Genomic DNA, 13,896 nt, shown 5'->3' with positions numbered 1-13,896 from the left:
ATGTAATTTGACCTAGGGGAAAGACTGTTTCCCCTGCGAATCCGGCCAGCGGGTAATCTACGGCCTGCAACCGGTCTTTGTCCTCTTGGTCAAATTGATTGAAGCATTGCTCGTAGATTATATCAGATGTACTGCCCGGGTCTATGAACAGACGCTCGGTGCAGTAATGGGCCAGCTGGCCTGAAATGACGACGGCGCGTCTGTCACGCGGTCCGCCTCGGACTTTTGGGAAGACGACTTGCTCGTCTTTCCAATCATTGTCCGGTCTTCGTGCCGCTTTTCGCGGCCTACCCTTGCCTCCGTAGATCATGTGGGTGGAAGCCACGTACATGGCTTTCTTTCCGGAGGAGGTACCTTCGTTGTGAGGGGTGATATGCTTGGTGGGCTTTTGTCCATCTGGTAAAAGGTGTTGCAGTTTCCCCTCTTTCAACGCCCGCTCAATCTCCAGCCGGAGACTGATGCAGTTGTTGGTGGTGTGGCCCGAGTCCTTGTGGTACTCACAGTATAGTGCGAGGTCCTGACTTTTCTTAGACTTCATTGGTTGGGCCGGTCGCAAGAATTGTGGGTCCGCGAGGAGGACCTCTCTTGGCGACTGGTTGATCTCGGTCCATTTGCGGTCCCGAGATTCTTTTCTTGGTGCCCGAGTGTCTCGGGCCGGGTTGTAGCATTGTGGGTCAAACGTGTTGGGTTGCGGGAAATAGGGTTTAGTAATATCCCGATTGCCCGCATCCCGGTTGCGTTTGTTATTACGTTTGGACCCTTGGTGGGATGTTTCGGCTTGGGGTTTTGCCTTTTTGACGTGCGGTTCGAGCGACCGCTGTGTCTGGGCATATGTCTTGACTGCGGTCATGACATCCTCCCATTTTTTAGGCAACCCCTCCTTGCCAGAGATGGTCATGATCATCTCTCTGTCCTTGACGGCCCGAATAAAATGGTTTCGTGCCATTTGGTCCGCCACGTCGCCTATCTCTAGGCATTCTTTATTGTAACGGATGACGAATGCTTCGAGCGATTCGTCATCCCTTCGCCAGATGTTCATGACGTCCAGCGAATCGCGTTCGTGGCGTCGCTGCTGGCTGAAATGGGCGAGGAACTTGGTGCGCAAGTCCTCGAAAGAATCCAGTGATCCCACTGGCAAAGAATCAAACCATGCCCTCGCCAGACCGATAAGGGTCTGGGGGAAAAAATTGCACCAGGTGGGTTCGTCCCACCTGCCATTGACGCCTGCGCCTGTGAAGATGTTCATGTGGTCGTCCGGGTCGGTCGAGCCACTGTATTTCCCAATGTTGACTGGGAATTTTGTCGTTGTGATATCGGCGTTGGCGATGTGCGGGACGAATTTTGAATTTTCGGCCGCGGCCCTTGGCCTGTATGGTTCGTGCACAGGGCGCTTTGCCGCCCTGAGGTATGTAGTGCGGGGGTGACTGGGAGGAACATAGTTGCGTCCCCCTGGTCTGCTGTTGGTGTCGTGAGACTCCCCGCGGTAGGTTTGATCGTCAGGGTCGGTATGACCGTACCCTTCCGTGTAAGGTTGCGGGCCCAGTCGGCTCTGGATGCCTGGGCCGCGCCTGGAGGCTGACCGCCTCCTATCTTCCCCATAGGGGCCCAGGCGGGTATGCACTGGCCCTCTGGAGCGGGACTCATATGAGGAAGTATCCTCATTGAGTGTATGGACCGAACAGTAAGATGATCCACGGTCGTCATGTCGGCTTCTGGAAGCCGGACGTGAGTGTAACCTGCCATCGTATTGGAGTATACGGTTGGCAGGTGTGTGTTGTATTGGAGTAGGCCCAGCTTGTACGTTTGCTTCCGTACAAGCGCGGTTGTAAGCCGCTATCAGCAGGTCAGTCTGCTGTTGGTACCAGGAGTGTAAGTCCACGCCTGGTGGAAGCACAGTTGGGGCCTGTGATAAGTCGTGTCCGAACGCAAAGGATGGGATCCTTTGGGTGGACGTGCCAATGTGTCCGGGTTGGGGGGTCGAAGGGTGGACCCCTGTTGGGACCGGGGGATTTGGGTTATCCGTATTGGTGTTTTGGTTATCAGTCATGATCTCGAGAGGGAGAGGGATGGATTAAAAAGTGCTAAGAGTAGCGGTGGGCGCCAATGATGAAACAATGGTTAACCGGGCAGGGTTAACACACTGGTCTCGTCAAGAAGGGTTAATCCCTTCCTCTCGGAGATCGCTGGCTGGGTCACCGGTGGATGATCTCCTGCACAAGGAAACAAGCCGTGACTCGTAACAAGGAGGATGGGGTGGGGGGTGCTCCTTGTTACCACTCTCCGGCGTGAGAATCAGTAGTTTGCTTGGGAAGCAAAGCAAGATTATAGTAGTAGTTAGAGAGTTGTGAAGAGATACCTCAAACCTGGTTTGGGGTCGGTATTTATAGCCGAGGAGTGAAGGAGGAGATTGATGGATGGGCTGACGACGAGCTGCACCGTTGCAGGTGTGTCAGTCTCGCCGACCGTGGGGGTTACGCCACGTCAGCCCATTGCTTTAATAGCTCTGACAGGGGACTGTCGCCGGCGCCACTTGCCTCGTGGTGTCAGCCACTTGCCTGGCGTGTCAGTCCACTTGCTGGATATGCAGGGTGCGGTGCGAGCCGCATCGCTGCATGTGGTAACGTCTGAAGTTACCGCGTCTCCTACTTGTGATCAAGAAATACGCGAGATGCGGTGTTGGCCGCATCATCGTATGTGGAGACTATTTGCTCGCTTCCCTTGTCGTGACGAAAATGGCCATATGATGCGGTGCCAGCCGCATCGATATGTTCATCTTCTTTCGTACTTGGGTCAAGCTATTCATCTTCGAACCGAATGGGTTCGAAGGATGTGACCGCATGGGTGCGGTTTGCTTACTGGTAGGGGTTTGTTTGATGCGGGTAATGGTCGTTTTGGGACCATACCCCTTCAAGGATGATCCTACTTGGCAAGAAGACGAAGGTTCTTCAGTTTTCAACCGCTTGCAAAGAAATCATGAGTCTTTCAGACCAAGGTCGTGCGCCGTCTACAATGAAGCAGCAGAACACGATTTTAGCCTGGTTTACAGACCAGCAGAAGCCGCCGAGCACTCAAATTTTATCCGGAGCATCGCCCTAGCTCCGCTGGAAAAAAGCAAAGCTGGTACAAACTGTGGGAAAGTTCAACGGTCTTACTGAACCTGATGATCATGTGCGACTCTTCACAAGCGTTGGTGTTTTAGGACAATGGACCATGCCAATGTGGTACCATCTTTTCGTCCAAACTTTCACAAAGGCTGCTTGCGCGTGGTTCGACAGCCTCCCATCTAGGAGAATTAAATCGTGGATCGATTTCAGAGATCAGTTTGTAACCCATTTCAGCCAGCAAAGACGCTATCAGCGCGATACGTCCGTAGTAACAGACATATGGCGAAGGGAGAACGAGGGGTTAGAAGATTTTATCACTCGGTTCAACAAAGAGTGTTTAGAGATTGGAGGTGTTAGTGAAGATTTGATGCGCGCCCACTTCAAAAAGGCCATCCGTTGTGACAGTCTGATCAGGACTATCACAGGCAAAGACGACATTCCTAAAGAATGGGACAAACTCATGGCAGCAGCAAAGATCGTTGCTCAGACAGAAGAATCATTGGCAGGCGGCAAGAACTCTTATTCTGAAGATCGTTTCTCAAGAGGCAACTGGCGCGACAATAGCAGGCGCAACAAAAACAGAAACCTTGGCTGGAAGGCAGGCCAGTCTAGCGGTTATGAAGAGAGGCCTCGCTTCAAAGAAGATGCGTGATATACAATTGATCGAATCGGCTATCGCAAGGCCGTCAAGAATGAAAACCGAGAATGTAACATCCATCAAAATGGGTTCCAAACTCCGACCCGTTTTGAATTCGAATCCTAACCTTTGAAACCTCAGAATTTTTCATCGTTGAAAGATTTTTACCCTAATTTAACTCGTTTATAAATATGGTTACTTATTTAGTTATTTGTTTAATTAATTAAACTAGTATTTAACCCGCGCTTCGCGGCGGTGTCACATTTCACTGCTAATATACATCGAATCAAAGCGAAAATTATAATTTCTCCACATTTGCATAAGAGTATTTAACATGAGCTTCGCTGTGTCATAATTCACGGTAAATATACATCTAATCAAAGTGAAAACTATGATTCAACAGTTGCATATTTGCATACTGTGTCAACAAAATTCAACTTCAATAATGCAATCAAATAAAATTTTCTACACCTAAATGGCTCTTAGGTAAATGTGTTTGTACATGAATCACAACCTGTTGTGCTAGTCTTCCTGCAGATTATGTCCATGTACCTTCTCTATTTCTATTCACAACACTTAGAGTATTTGTAATAAGCATAAATAAAGAGTAACTTACAAAGATACACGTATCTTAATACATAATCTAGACAATACAAACACCTAAACCCATTAACTGTTATCTACAAAGTTAAGAAACTAAACTCCTAAAATTAAGTACTCAAATTCAGCATAAATCCCCAAAAATATTGTTGATAATCAATCCATATAACTCAAGTTTACATCCACAGTTCAAAAAGAAAACCCATAATTTAAACAGAACTAAAGATTCATATGAGATAAAAAAAACCCATGAAGCAATTGCAGAGGCATATATATATATAACCTTAACCTACTTAATCGCAGGCTCTTCTTTGCCGGTTGTAGCCATTTACCTCATCTTTCTTCGACTCATCTTTCTTAGCAGGAGTCAACTGTTTAAACAAAACTCTGCTCTCCTCTTGTAACTTGATATCAAAATTCAATCACTGTAACCGCATATCATGCTTCCGGGCCGACTCAATCAACAACTTTTTATGATAAGGCAGACCCGCATCCACCAAAACATCCGCCCTCGGTTCCAACGACAAAGATTCTAACCCCTTCCCATTCAACAACTCGAAAACCGCTCCCGAAGAAGTAGAAGGCTACAATCCAACATTTTCTTCAGCCTTTACATCTACTTCTAATTCCCTATATTTATCTCTAATATCCTGCAACTCTCCTAACTTATTAACATCTTCTCTCTCACTCTTCACCACCGTAGAACCATCATTTTCATCATCAACTTCAATAACCTCTACAACCACTTCATCCTTTTGAAAACTAACTGTAACACCCCGAAAATATTAATGTTACATTTTAAACTAAATACTAGTAGTAAGTTAAGATAAAAGACTAGGAAAGATAACCTAGTTAGTAGAAATCTTAACATAATATGACAAAGTATAATTAAAAACCCTTGTTCTATAGCCATGTAAAATTGAGAGACCAAAATTGTCAATTTTGGAACTTAAATTATTATTAGTAAAAATAACACACCAAACACACACCTAAGTGTGTGTTTGATCGATCAGAACGCAGGAACAAAGGGGATTTCCCCTCAAACCCTAATGTTCACAAAATCCATCAATTGAAGGTTCAAATCGAGTCCGAATTGAAATCTGAATATAGAATTGTGATCACCTTGACTAAGGGATCGTAAGGTATGCAAAATTTCATGATTTGGTTCTACCTTAGATTTTAGATAAAATCATGAGGTTCAAATTTGAGCATGCATGATGTTTGTTTTAATTGAAATAATGTATAGGGATGAACCCTAGTAGATTTCTTGTTGAAATTTGGTTTAATTCTTGTAAAATTCATGATCACCATTAGAGGTGATATGTGGGTTTTAGTAGAAAAGTATGAGACATTAGGATTTTGATGTATCCTAGAGTAATTCAAGCTTTATGAACAAGATTCAGAAATTATTGATGTAAAAATTTAGCGAAATTGCTTAAATTGATGTTTGCCATGGCTAAATCATGAATGTTAAACTTAGTTACAAATTGTAAGAAATTATGCACACAAGACGCTTGATAAAATGCCTAAAAGACATTGATCGACACAAATATGGTGTTGGTAAAGTAACAAGCTTAATCATGAGCCGAATGGTTCTAATGATAATTGGCTTGTATGTTTTAGGCAACACGAGTGAGGCGTCGGGAAGTCAAGCCGGTGCGGACGCTCGCCAAAAGGGAAAGCTCTAAGGTACGTGGTTAACGCTACTATAATGTTGATGATTTAGTTTTCATTTTAATGGTTTACTAGTTATGAACAATAGAGAGTCGTGATGGTTTGGTTGCTTGAAATGAGGGACCTCATAATGGCAAACCAAAATGAGCTAATAGTGGTGGGTACAAACCGGGTAACGGAAGTACCTCATCCGTAGTCCATAAAACCGTGTGTCGGGTAATGGAAAGAATATTATTTGTCACGCAAACCGGTAATGGGAGCGTGTGGGTTGAAGTAAGGGATCCTAAACGGATCATAATTGCTGTAAAGGAATACCCCGTGCTGTGCTTTGATGTCCTTAAAGTGCAGAAATTGGTATAAACGGGTCAAAACAGCAAACAGGAAGGATATGCAGAGACTACCGTAAATTACGGTACCACCGTAATTTACGGTGGAGAGTAAACCTTTACGGTGGTTCTCTACTGAATTACGGTAGAACCATAAACGTCCAGCTCTCACCGTAAATTACGGTGACCACCGTAATTTACGGTGGAGTCCAGCTAAGAATGTCAAGTTTTGTATAATTTCATATTTTGAATCCGATTTAAACGTACACTTAATTATGTGAAATTTGAGGGATTCTAACCTTGATATTTTGTTAAATTTCCAGCTTTAAAGTAAGTCACTCAAATGGATGGTGATCAACGCAAGGCTTCTGAACCGAACACAATCAAGAAGTTGTTCTTCACTTTTGTCTTAGATATTCGCTAGTGATAATTTTGTAATGAAAGGAATACTTATGTATCCTTTTTGTGTTGTGGTGGTTTTCAAACACTTATGTTCTAAACTAGAATCAAAATTTGTGCTTGTGTTTTAAATGATTATGATCCTTCTTATCTAATCGGTATAAATATTGGGCATTTTAAATTGGAGTGTTACAAGTTGGTATTCAGAGCTAAGGTTAAAGAGAATTGTGTTCGGTTCAAGGCTTGATCAACATCCGGTAAGAATTTACTTAAAGCAAATTAAATTTAAAAAAAAAGGATTAAAAAGGGTAACGATTTATTGTGTATGGGAGGAGTATAGCGATATACTCGAACCCGGGAAGTACACTTAGTATAGATGATAAGGCAAAGTTATATACTTGGCCGGATAATAAGTACGAAATCTCATGTAAGAGCATGAGAGCGATTGAACAAGATTACTTATCGGATCATTTTAACATTTCAGTAAGAAGATGTCGGGAGGTGCTAGTAACAATGTTCTATCCCTCACTACCGACGAGTTGAAAGAGAAGATTGCCGAGGAAGTTGGTAGGGCCATCGAAGTTAGTCTACCAAGATTTGTGGAAAGAATGCAAAACACCTTACTTTCGACTATGGAGGAAAAAATTGGTGAATTAAGAGAAGACCTTACCAGTGATAGAGGCAAGACTAAGGAAAAGAAAGGTTGTTCTTACAACAAGTTTATGGCGTGCAAGCCCCCGATTTTCAATGGAGAGGTAGATCCAATTGCTTGTCAAAGGTGGATAAGCGATATTGAGGGTGTTTTTGAACGAACGCATTGTGATGAAAGTGATTTCGTGGCATATGGAACTGGCCAACTTAGAGGCCAAGCCAAGGATTGGTGGGACAACCTCAGAAACGAAAGGGGGGTTGAAACAATAAGGGCGATGACTTGGGAAGCTTTCAAAGTACCATTCCTCAAACATCATAGCCCCAAGGCAGTGATAAATAAGATAAAGGAGGAATTCATGCAATTGAGGCAAAAGGGTGAAACCGTTGATAAAATTACGGGGATGTTCATGGATAAGCTCAAGTTTTGTGATGACTTGGTCAAAACTGAAGAACAGAAAATTTATTATTATCACACCATGCTTAGGGCTGAATATAGGGAGTTCATGACTCCCTCACATTATGAAAGCCTCACCGATATAATCAATGCGGCGCGGGAACGCGAGATTGAACTAAAAAGGCAAGTTGAAAGAGGTGAGAGGAGGGCCTTGGACGAAAACCCGAGTCCCACAAAGAAGCCGAAGGTAGCTGAATCTTCGAAGAAACGAAGTGCAAAAGGAGGATCTCCGAGTTGCAAAACATGTGGACGCACTCATAAAGGTGAATGCTACTTCAAGAACAAACCTTGCGTGGCATGTGGCAAGATAGGGCATGGGGTTGCAAATTGCCCAGACAAAGTAACGGTGTGCTATAAATGTTACCAACCGGGTCATAAGAAGTCAGAATGTCCGGAATTGGTGGGAAAGAAAGAGAGTGCCGACTCTAGGGATGAGACCCCAAAAGCTAAGGCAAGGTCGTTCCAAATCACTGCTGCTGAAGCAAAAATGGAACCTGACGTGGTTACAGGTATATTTACTATAAATTCGATCCTTGCACGTGTTTTATTTGATACAGGTGCGAATAAGTCTTTTGTTTCACATAGATTTATTCAAAACCCCATGTTTACATTGACGAAATTACCCATGCCAATGGAAGTAGAAGTAGGTAATAACAAAAGTTTTCTTGTTTGTGATGTATGTCGGGAATGCAAATTGAATATCGATGGTGAGGAATACTCCATTGATTTAATACCCATGTCCATGGGTGAATTTCAAGTGGTCGTCGGAATGGATTGGCTATCCCGCTACCATGCTAAGGTGATATGCTTACGTAAGGAGATACACCTAACGTCTCCCAGCGGAAGGCGTGTCATCATCTATGGGGAGAAGGCTTGTAATCCCATGATATGCTCGATGATAGAAGCCCGCAAGTTTATACTACACGGGTGTAAGGCATATTTAACTTATATACGTGACGTCGAAAAAGAAACGCCAAGAATCGAAGACGTACCTGTGGTGCGTGAATTTAAAGATGTCTTTCCCGAAGATCTTCCGGGAATGCCACCAGAGCGCGAAATAGAGTTCGGGATTGAACTAACCCCGGGTGCCAAACCGGTTGCTAAGGCACCGTATAGATTGGCACCTTCAGAACTGCAAGAGTTAATGTCTCAGTTGCAAGATTTACTAGAGAAGGGATTCATCCGGCCTAGCGTGTCTCCTTGGGGAGCCCCCGTGCTATTTGTAAAGAAGAAGGACGGAAGCATGCGGATGTGTATTGATTACCGGGAGTTAAACAAACTCACGGTAAAGAATCGATACCCACTTCCGAGAATCGACGACTTATTCGATCAATTACAAGGCGCTAGCTGGTTTTCAAAAATCGATTTGAGATCGGGTTACCACCAATTGAGGGTAAAGGAAAATGATGTACCAAAAACGGCATTCCGGACACGATACGGACATTTCGAATTTCTCGTGATGTCTTTCGGATTAACGAATGCGCCCGCGGCTTTCATGGACCTCATGAACCGGGTTTGCAAACCGATGCTCGATAGATCGGTGATTGTTTTTATAGACGACATCCTCGTTTATTCAAGAAACGAGGCGGAGCACGCTAACCATTTACGAGAAGTATTGGAGGTATTAAGGCGGGAAAGATTATATGCTAAATTCTCAAAATGCGCCTTCTGGTTACGAGAGGTGCAATTCCCTGGGCACGTCATAAGTGCCGAGGGAATATTGGTGGATCCGTCGAAGGTTGAAGCGGTGTCAAAATGGAGCCCTCCAAAGAATCCATCCGAAATTAGAAGTTTCTTGGGGTTGGCAGGTTACTATCGGAGATTCATTCAGGATTTCTCCAAAATCGCAACGCCATTGACCAAATTGACCCGCAAGAATGAGAAGTTCGTCTGGGGAAGCGATCAAGAAAAGGCATTTCAGACATTAAAAGAAAAATTAACATGTGCACCGGTGTTGACTTTACCGGATGGTACGGAGGATATGGTAGTGTTCTCGGATGCATTGCACCTAGGCCTTGGGTGCGTACTAATGCAAAGGGGAGGGGTAATCGCCTATGCCTCTAGGCAACTTAAACCGCATGAAACAAAGTACCCAATTCATGATCTTGAGTTGGCAGCCGTGGTCTTTGCCTTGAAAATCTGGAGGCATTACTTGTATGGTGTGAAAAGTACTATTTTCACTGACCATAAGAGTTTGAAGTATTTCTTTGATCAAAAGGAGCTAAACATGAGGCAGAGACGCTGGTTAGAAGTGGTGAAAGACTACGACTGCGAGATCCATTACCACCCCGGAAAGGCTAATGTGGTGGCGGATGCCCTTAGCTGAAAGGACGAATGCGCTCCAATACGAGTACGGTCTATGCAGTTGGTAGTAACTTCAGGTTTGCTCGAGCGTATCCGAGAAGCCCAAACCGAAGCGTTAAAGGAAGAAAATTGGAAGAAAGAACGTATAAAAGGGATGGTAAAAGACCTTACGGAAGAAGTAATGGGATGAAATGCCGGAATGATCGGATTTGGGTCCCAAACACATGTGGTGTTAAGAGTCTTCTGCTTGACGAGGCTCATAAGTCTCGCTATTCGATCCATCCCGGGGCAACTAAGATGTATAGGGATTTGAAGCAAAACTATTGGTGGCCGGGGATGAAAAGGGATGTGGCTAAATACGTGGAGAAGTGTTTGACTTGTTTACAAGTCAAAGCGGAGCATCAAAAACCCTACGGCAAGTTGCAACCATTAGATATTCCGGTTTGGAAGTGGGAACAAATTACAATGGACCTGCTAACCAAGCTGCCCAGAACTAGCCGTGGTTTCGATGCTATTTGGGTAGTTGTGGATAGACTAACCAAAAGTGCCCATTTCATCCCTATCCGAGAAACTTATACATCAGAGAAGATGTCAGAAGTGTACACTAATGAGATAATAGCACGCCACGGAGTGCCGGTATCCATCGTGTCCGATAGGGATACCCGGTTCACTTCAAATTTTTGGTGCGATTTCCAAAAACAAATGGGAACTAAATTGTTTATTAGCACCGCATACCATCCTCAAACGGATGGTCAAAGTGAAAGAACAATACAAACATTGGGGGATATGTTACGGGCGTGCATAATTGACTTCGGGGGTAGTTGGGATATTCACCTACCGTTGGTTGAATTCTCATATAATAACAGTTACCACGCAAGCATCGGTATGGCTCCGTATGAAATGCTATACGGAAGGAAGTGTCGAACTCCGGTATGTTGGGGTGAGGTTGGCCCGCGTGAACTTGAACATAAGGATATCGTCGGATTCACGAATCAAAAGATCGACATAGTCCGAGCTCACCTAAGGGCGGCTCAAAATCGACAGAAGGCGTATGCGGACAAACGGAGAAAACCGATTGAGTTCCAAGTTGGTGATAAGGTGATGTTGAAGGTATCGCCGTGGAAAGGAATAATCCGGTTTAGAAAAAGGGGAAAGTTAAGCCCAAGGTTTATCGGGCCCTTCAGAATTATCGAACGGGTCGGTAGGGTGGCATACCGTCTCGAACTGCCCGCAGAGTTGAGTGGGATACATAGCACGTTCCATGTATCACATCTCCGGAAATGTCTAGCTGACGAAACCGCGTATATTCACTATGACGACATCGAGGTAGATAATAGTCTCAACTACGCGGTGAGACCAATTGCGATTCTAGACCGTAAGGTGAAAAGCTTAAGGAACAAGATGGTCTATCAAGTAAAAGTCAAATGGGAACACCGAAAAGGATCAGACACCACTTGGGAGTCTGAAGAGGAAATGAAACGACTATACCCTACACTTTTCGGTACGTATAAGAAACTTCTGTCATATACATAAACAGGTTTCGGGGACGAAACCCTCTTTAAGGGGGGTGGACTTGTAACACCCCGAAAATATTAATGTTACATTTTAAACTAAATACTAGTAGTAAGTTAAGATAAAAGACTAGGAAAGATAACCTAGTTAGTAGAAATCTTAACATAATATGACAAAGTATAATTAAAAACCCTTGTTCTATAGCCATGTAAAATTGAGGGACCAAAATTGTCAATTCTGGAACTTAAATTATTATTAGTAAAAATAACACACCAAACACACACCTAAGTGTGTGTTTGATCGATCAGAACGCAGGAACAAAGGGGATTTCCCCTCAAAACCTAATGTTCACAAAATCCATCAATTGAAGGTTCAAATCAAGTCCGAATTGAAATCTGAATATAGAATTGTGATCACCTTGACTAAGGGATCGTAAGGTATGCAAAATTTCATGATTTGGTTCTACCTTAGATTTTAGATAAAATCATGAGGTTCAAATTTGAGCATGCATGAGGTTTGTTTTAATTGAAATAATGTATAGGGATGAACCCTAGTAGATTTCTTGTTGAAATTTGGTTTAATTCTTGTAAAATTCATGATCACCATTAGAGGTGATATGTGGGTTTTAGTAGAAAAGTATGAGACATTAGGATTTTGATGTATCCTAGAGTAATTCAAGCTTTATGAACAAGATTCAGAAATTATTGATGTAAAAATTTAGCGAAATTGCTTAAATTGATGTTTGCCATGGCTAAATCATGAATGTTAAACTTAGTTACAAATTGTAAGAAATTATGCACACAAGACGCTTGATAAAATGCCTAAAAGACATTGATCGACACAAATATGGTGTTGGTAAAGTAACAAGCTTAATCATGAGCCGAATGGTTCTAATGATAATTGGCTTGTATGTTTTAGGCAACACGAGTGAGGCGTCGGGAAGTCAAGCCGGTGCGGACGCTCGCCAAAAGGGAAAGCTCTAAGGTACGTGGTTAACGCTACTATAATGTTGATGATTTAGTTTTCATTTTAATGGTTTACTAGTTATGAACAATAGAGAGTCGTGATGGTTTGGTTGCTTGAAATGAGGGACCTCATAATGGCAAACCAAAATGAGCTAATAGTGGTGGGTACAAACCGGGTAACGGAAGTACCTCATCCGTAGTCCATAAAACCGTGTGTCGGGTAATGGAAAGAATATTATTTGTCACGCAAACCGGTAATGGGAGCGTGTGGGTTGAAGTAAGGGATCCTAAACGGATCATAATTGCTGTAAAGGAATACCCCGTGCTGTGCTTTGATGTCCTTAAAGTGCAGAAATTGGTATAAACGGGTCAAAACAGCAAACAGGAAGGATATGCAGAGACTACCGTAAATTACGGTACCACCATAATTTACGGTGGAGAGTAAACGTTTACGGTGGTTCTCTACTGAATTACGGTAGAACCATAAACGTCCAGCTCTCACCGTAAATTACGGTGACCACCGTAATTTACGGTGGAGTCCAGCTAAGAATGTCAAGTTTTGTATAATTTCATATTTTGAATCCGATTTAAACGTACACTTAATTATGTGAAATTTGAGGGATTCTAACCTTGATATTTTGTTAAATTTCCAGCTTTAAAGTAAGTCACTCAAATGGATGGTGATCAACGCAAGGCTTCTGAACCGAACACAATCAAGAAGTTGTTCTTCACCTTTGTCTTAGATATTCGCTAGTGATAATTTTGTAATGAAAGGAATACTTATGTATCCTTTTTGTGTTGTGGTGGTTTTCAAACACTTATGTTCTAAACTAGAATCAAAATTTGTGCTTGTGTTTTAAATGATTATGATCCTTCTTATCTACTCGGTATAAATATTGGGCATTTTAAATTGGAGTGTTACACTAACAAACCTACAACTACTTTTCGCGTCTTCTTTCGCACGAAAATACTGCGTACGACATCGATTTCAGGCTGGATATCTTTAATTTTCTTCTTGCACGCCCCAATATGATCAAATTGATGTGGTTGGAACCCGTTTTTGTTATCCAGAGAGAGCAAGAGAAGTGAGGCCTGTCACCGTAGTTCCCTTTTCCGGCCAATAAGCTCGCCACCGTGTATCGTCCTGACAGAACCATCACCGATGCACGATTGGACAATCGAGATAACCGCCATAATCTAAGTCTTAGATTGGTACCACTGATGCGTCGGTGTACTCACCGGATCCTTACCGGATGCCCTTCGTCCTCTC

The 13,896-nt window shown here is 43.3% G+C and overlaps 1 protein-coding gene and 2 long non-coding RNA genes across 3 annotated transcripts; all 3 read left to right on the top strand.

Moving 5' to 3' along the window:
• Positions 1-3,210: 3,210 nt before the first annotated feature.
• Positions 3,211-3,756, top strand: LOC110891541. Its single transcript, XM_022139248.1, has one exon. It carries the CDS (start codon positions 3,211-3,213, stop codon positions 3,754-3,756), a length of 546 nt encoding a protein of 181 aa, XP_021994940.1.
• A 1,606-nt stretch (positions 3,757-5,362) lies between these two features.
• LOC110891576 lies at positions 5,363-6,812 on the top strand. The gene is made up of 3 exons (XR_002565401.2): positions 5,363-5,483; positions 5,965-6,030; positions 6,665-6,812. It is a non-coding gene; the product is annotated as an uncharacterized LOC110891576 (long non-coding RNA).
• Positions 6,813-12,058: 5,246 nt separating this feature from the next.
• LOC110891577 lies at positions 12,059-13,358 on the top strand. Its single transcript, XR_002565402.2, has 3 exons — positions 12,059-12,098; positions 12,580-12,645; positions 13,280-13,358. It is a non-coding gene; the product is annotated as an uncharacterized LOC110891577 (long non-coding RNA).
• The last annotated feature ends 538 nt before the right edge of the window (positions 13,359-13,896 follow it).

Source organism: Helianthus annuus, chromosome 11, assembly GCF_002127325.2.
Source record: "Helianthus annuus cultivar XRQ/B chromosome 11, HanXRQr2.0-SUNRISE, whole genome shotgun sequence".
In the NCBI taxonomy this organism is placed as follows: domain Eukaryota; kingdom Viridiplantae; phylum Streptophyta; class Magnoliopsida; order Asterales; family Asteraceae; genus Helianthus; species Helianthus annuus.
The sequence above is the reverse complement of the archived record's forward strand: the minus strand, read 5'-3'. Positions and strand labels throughout refer to the sequence as shown.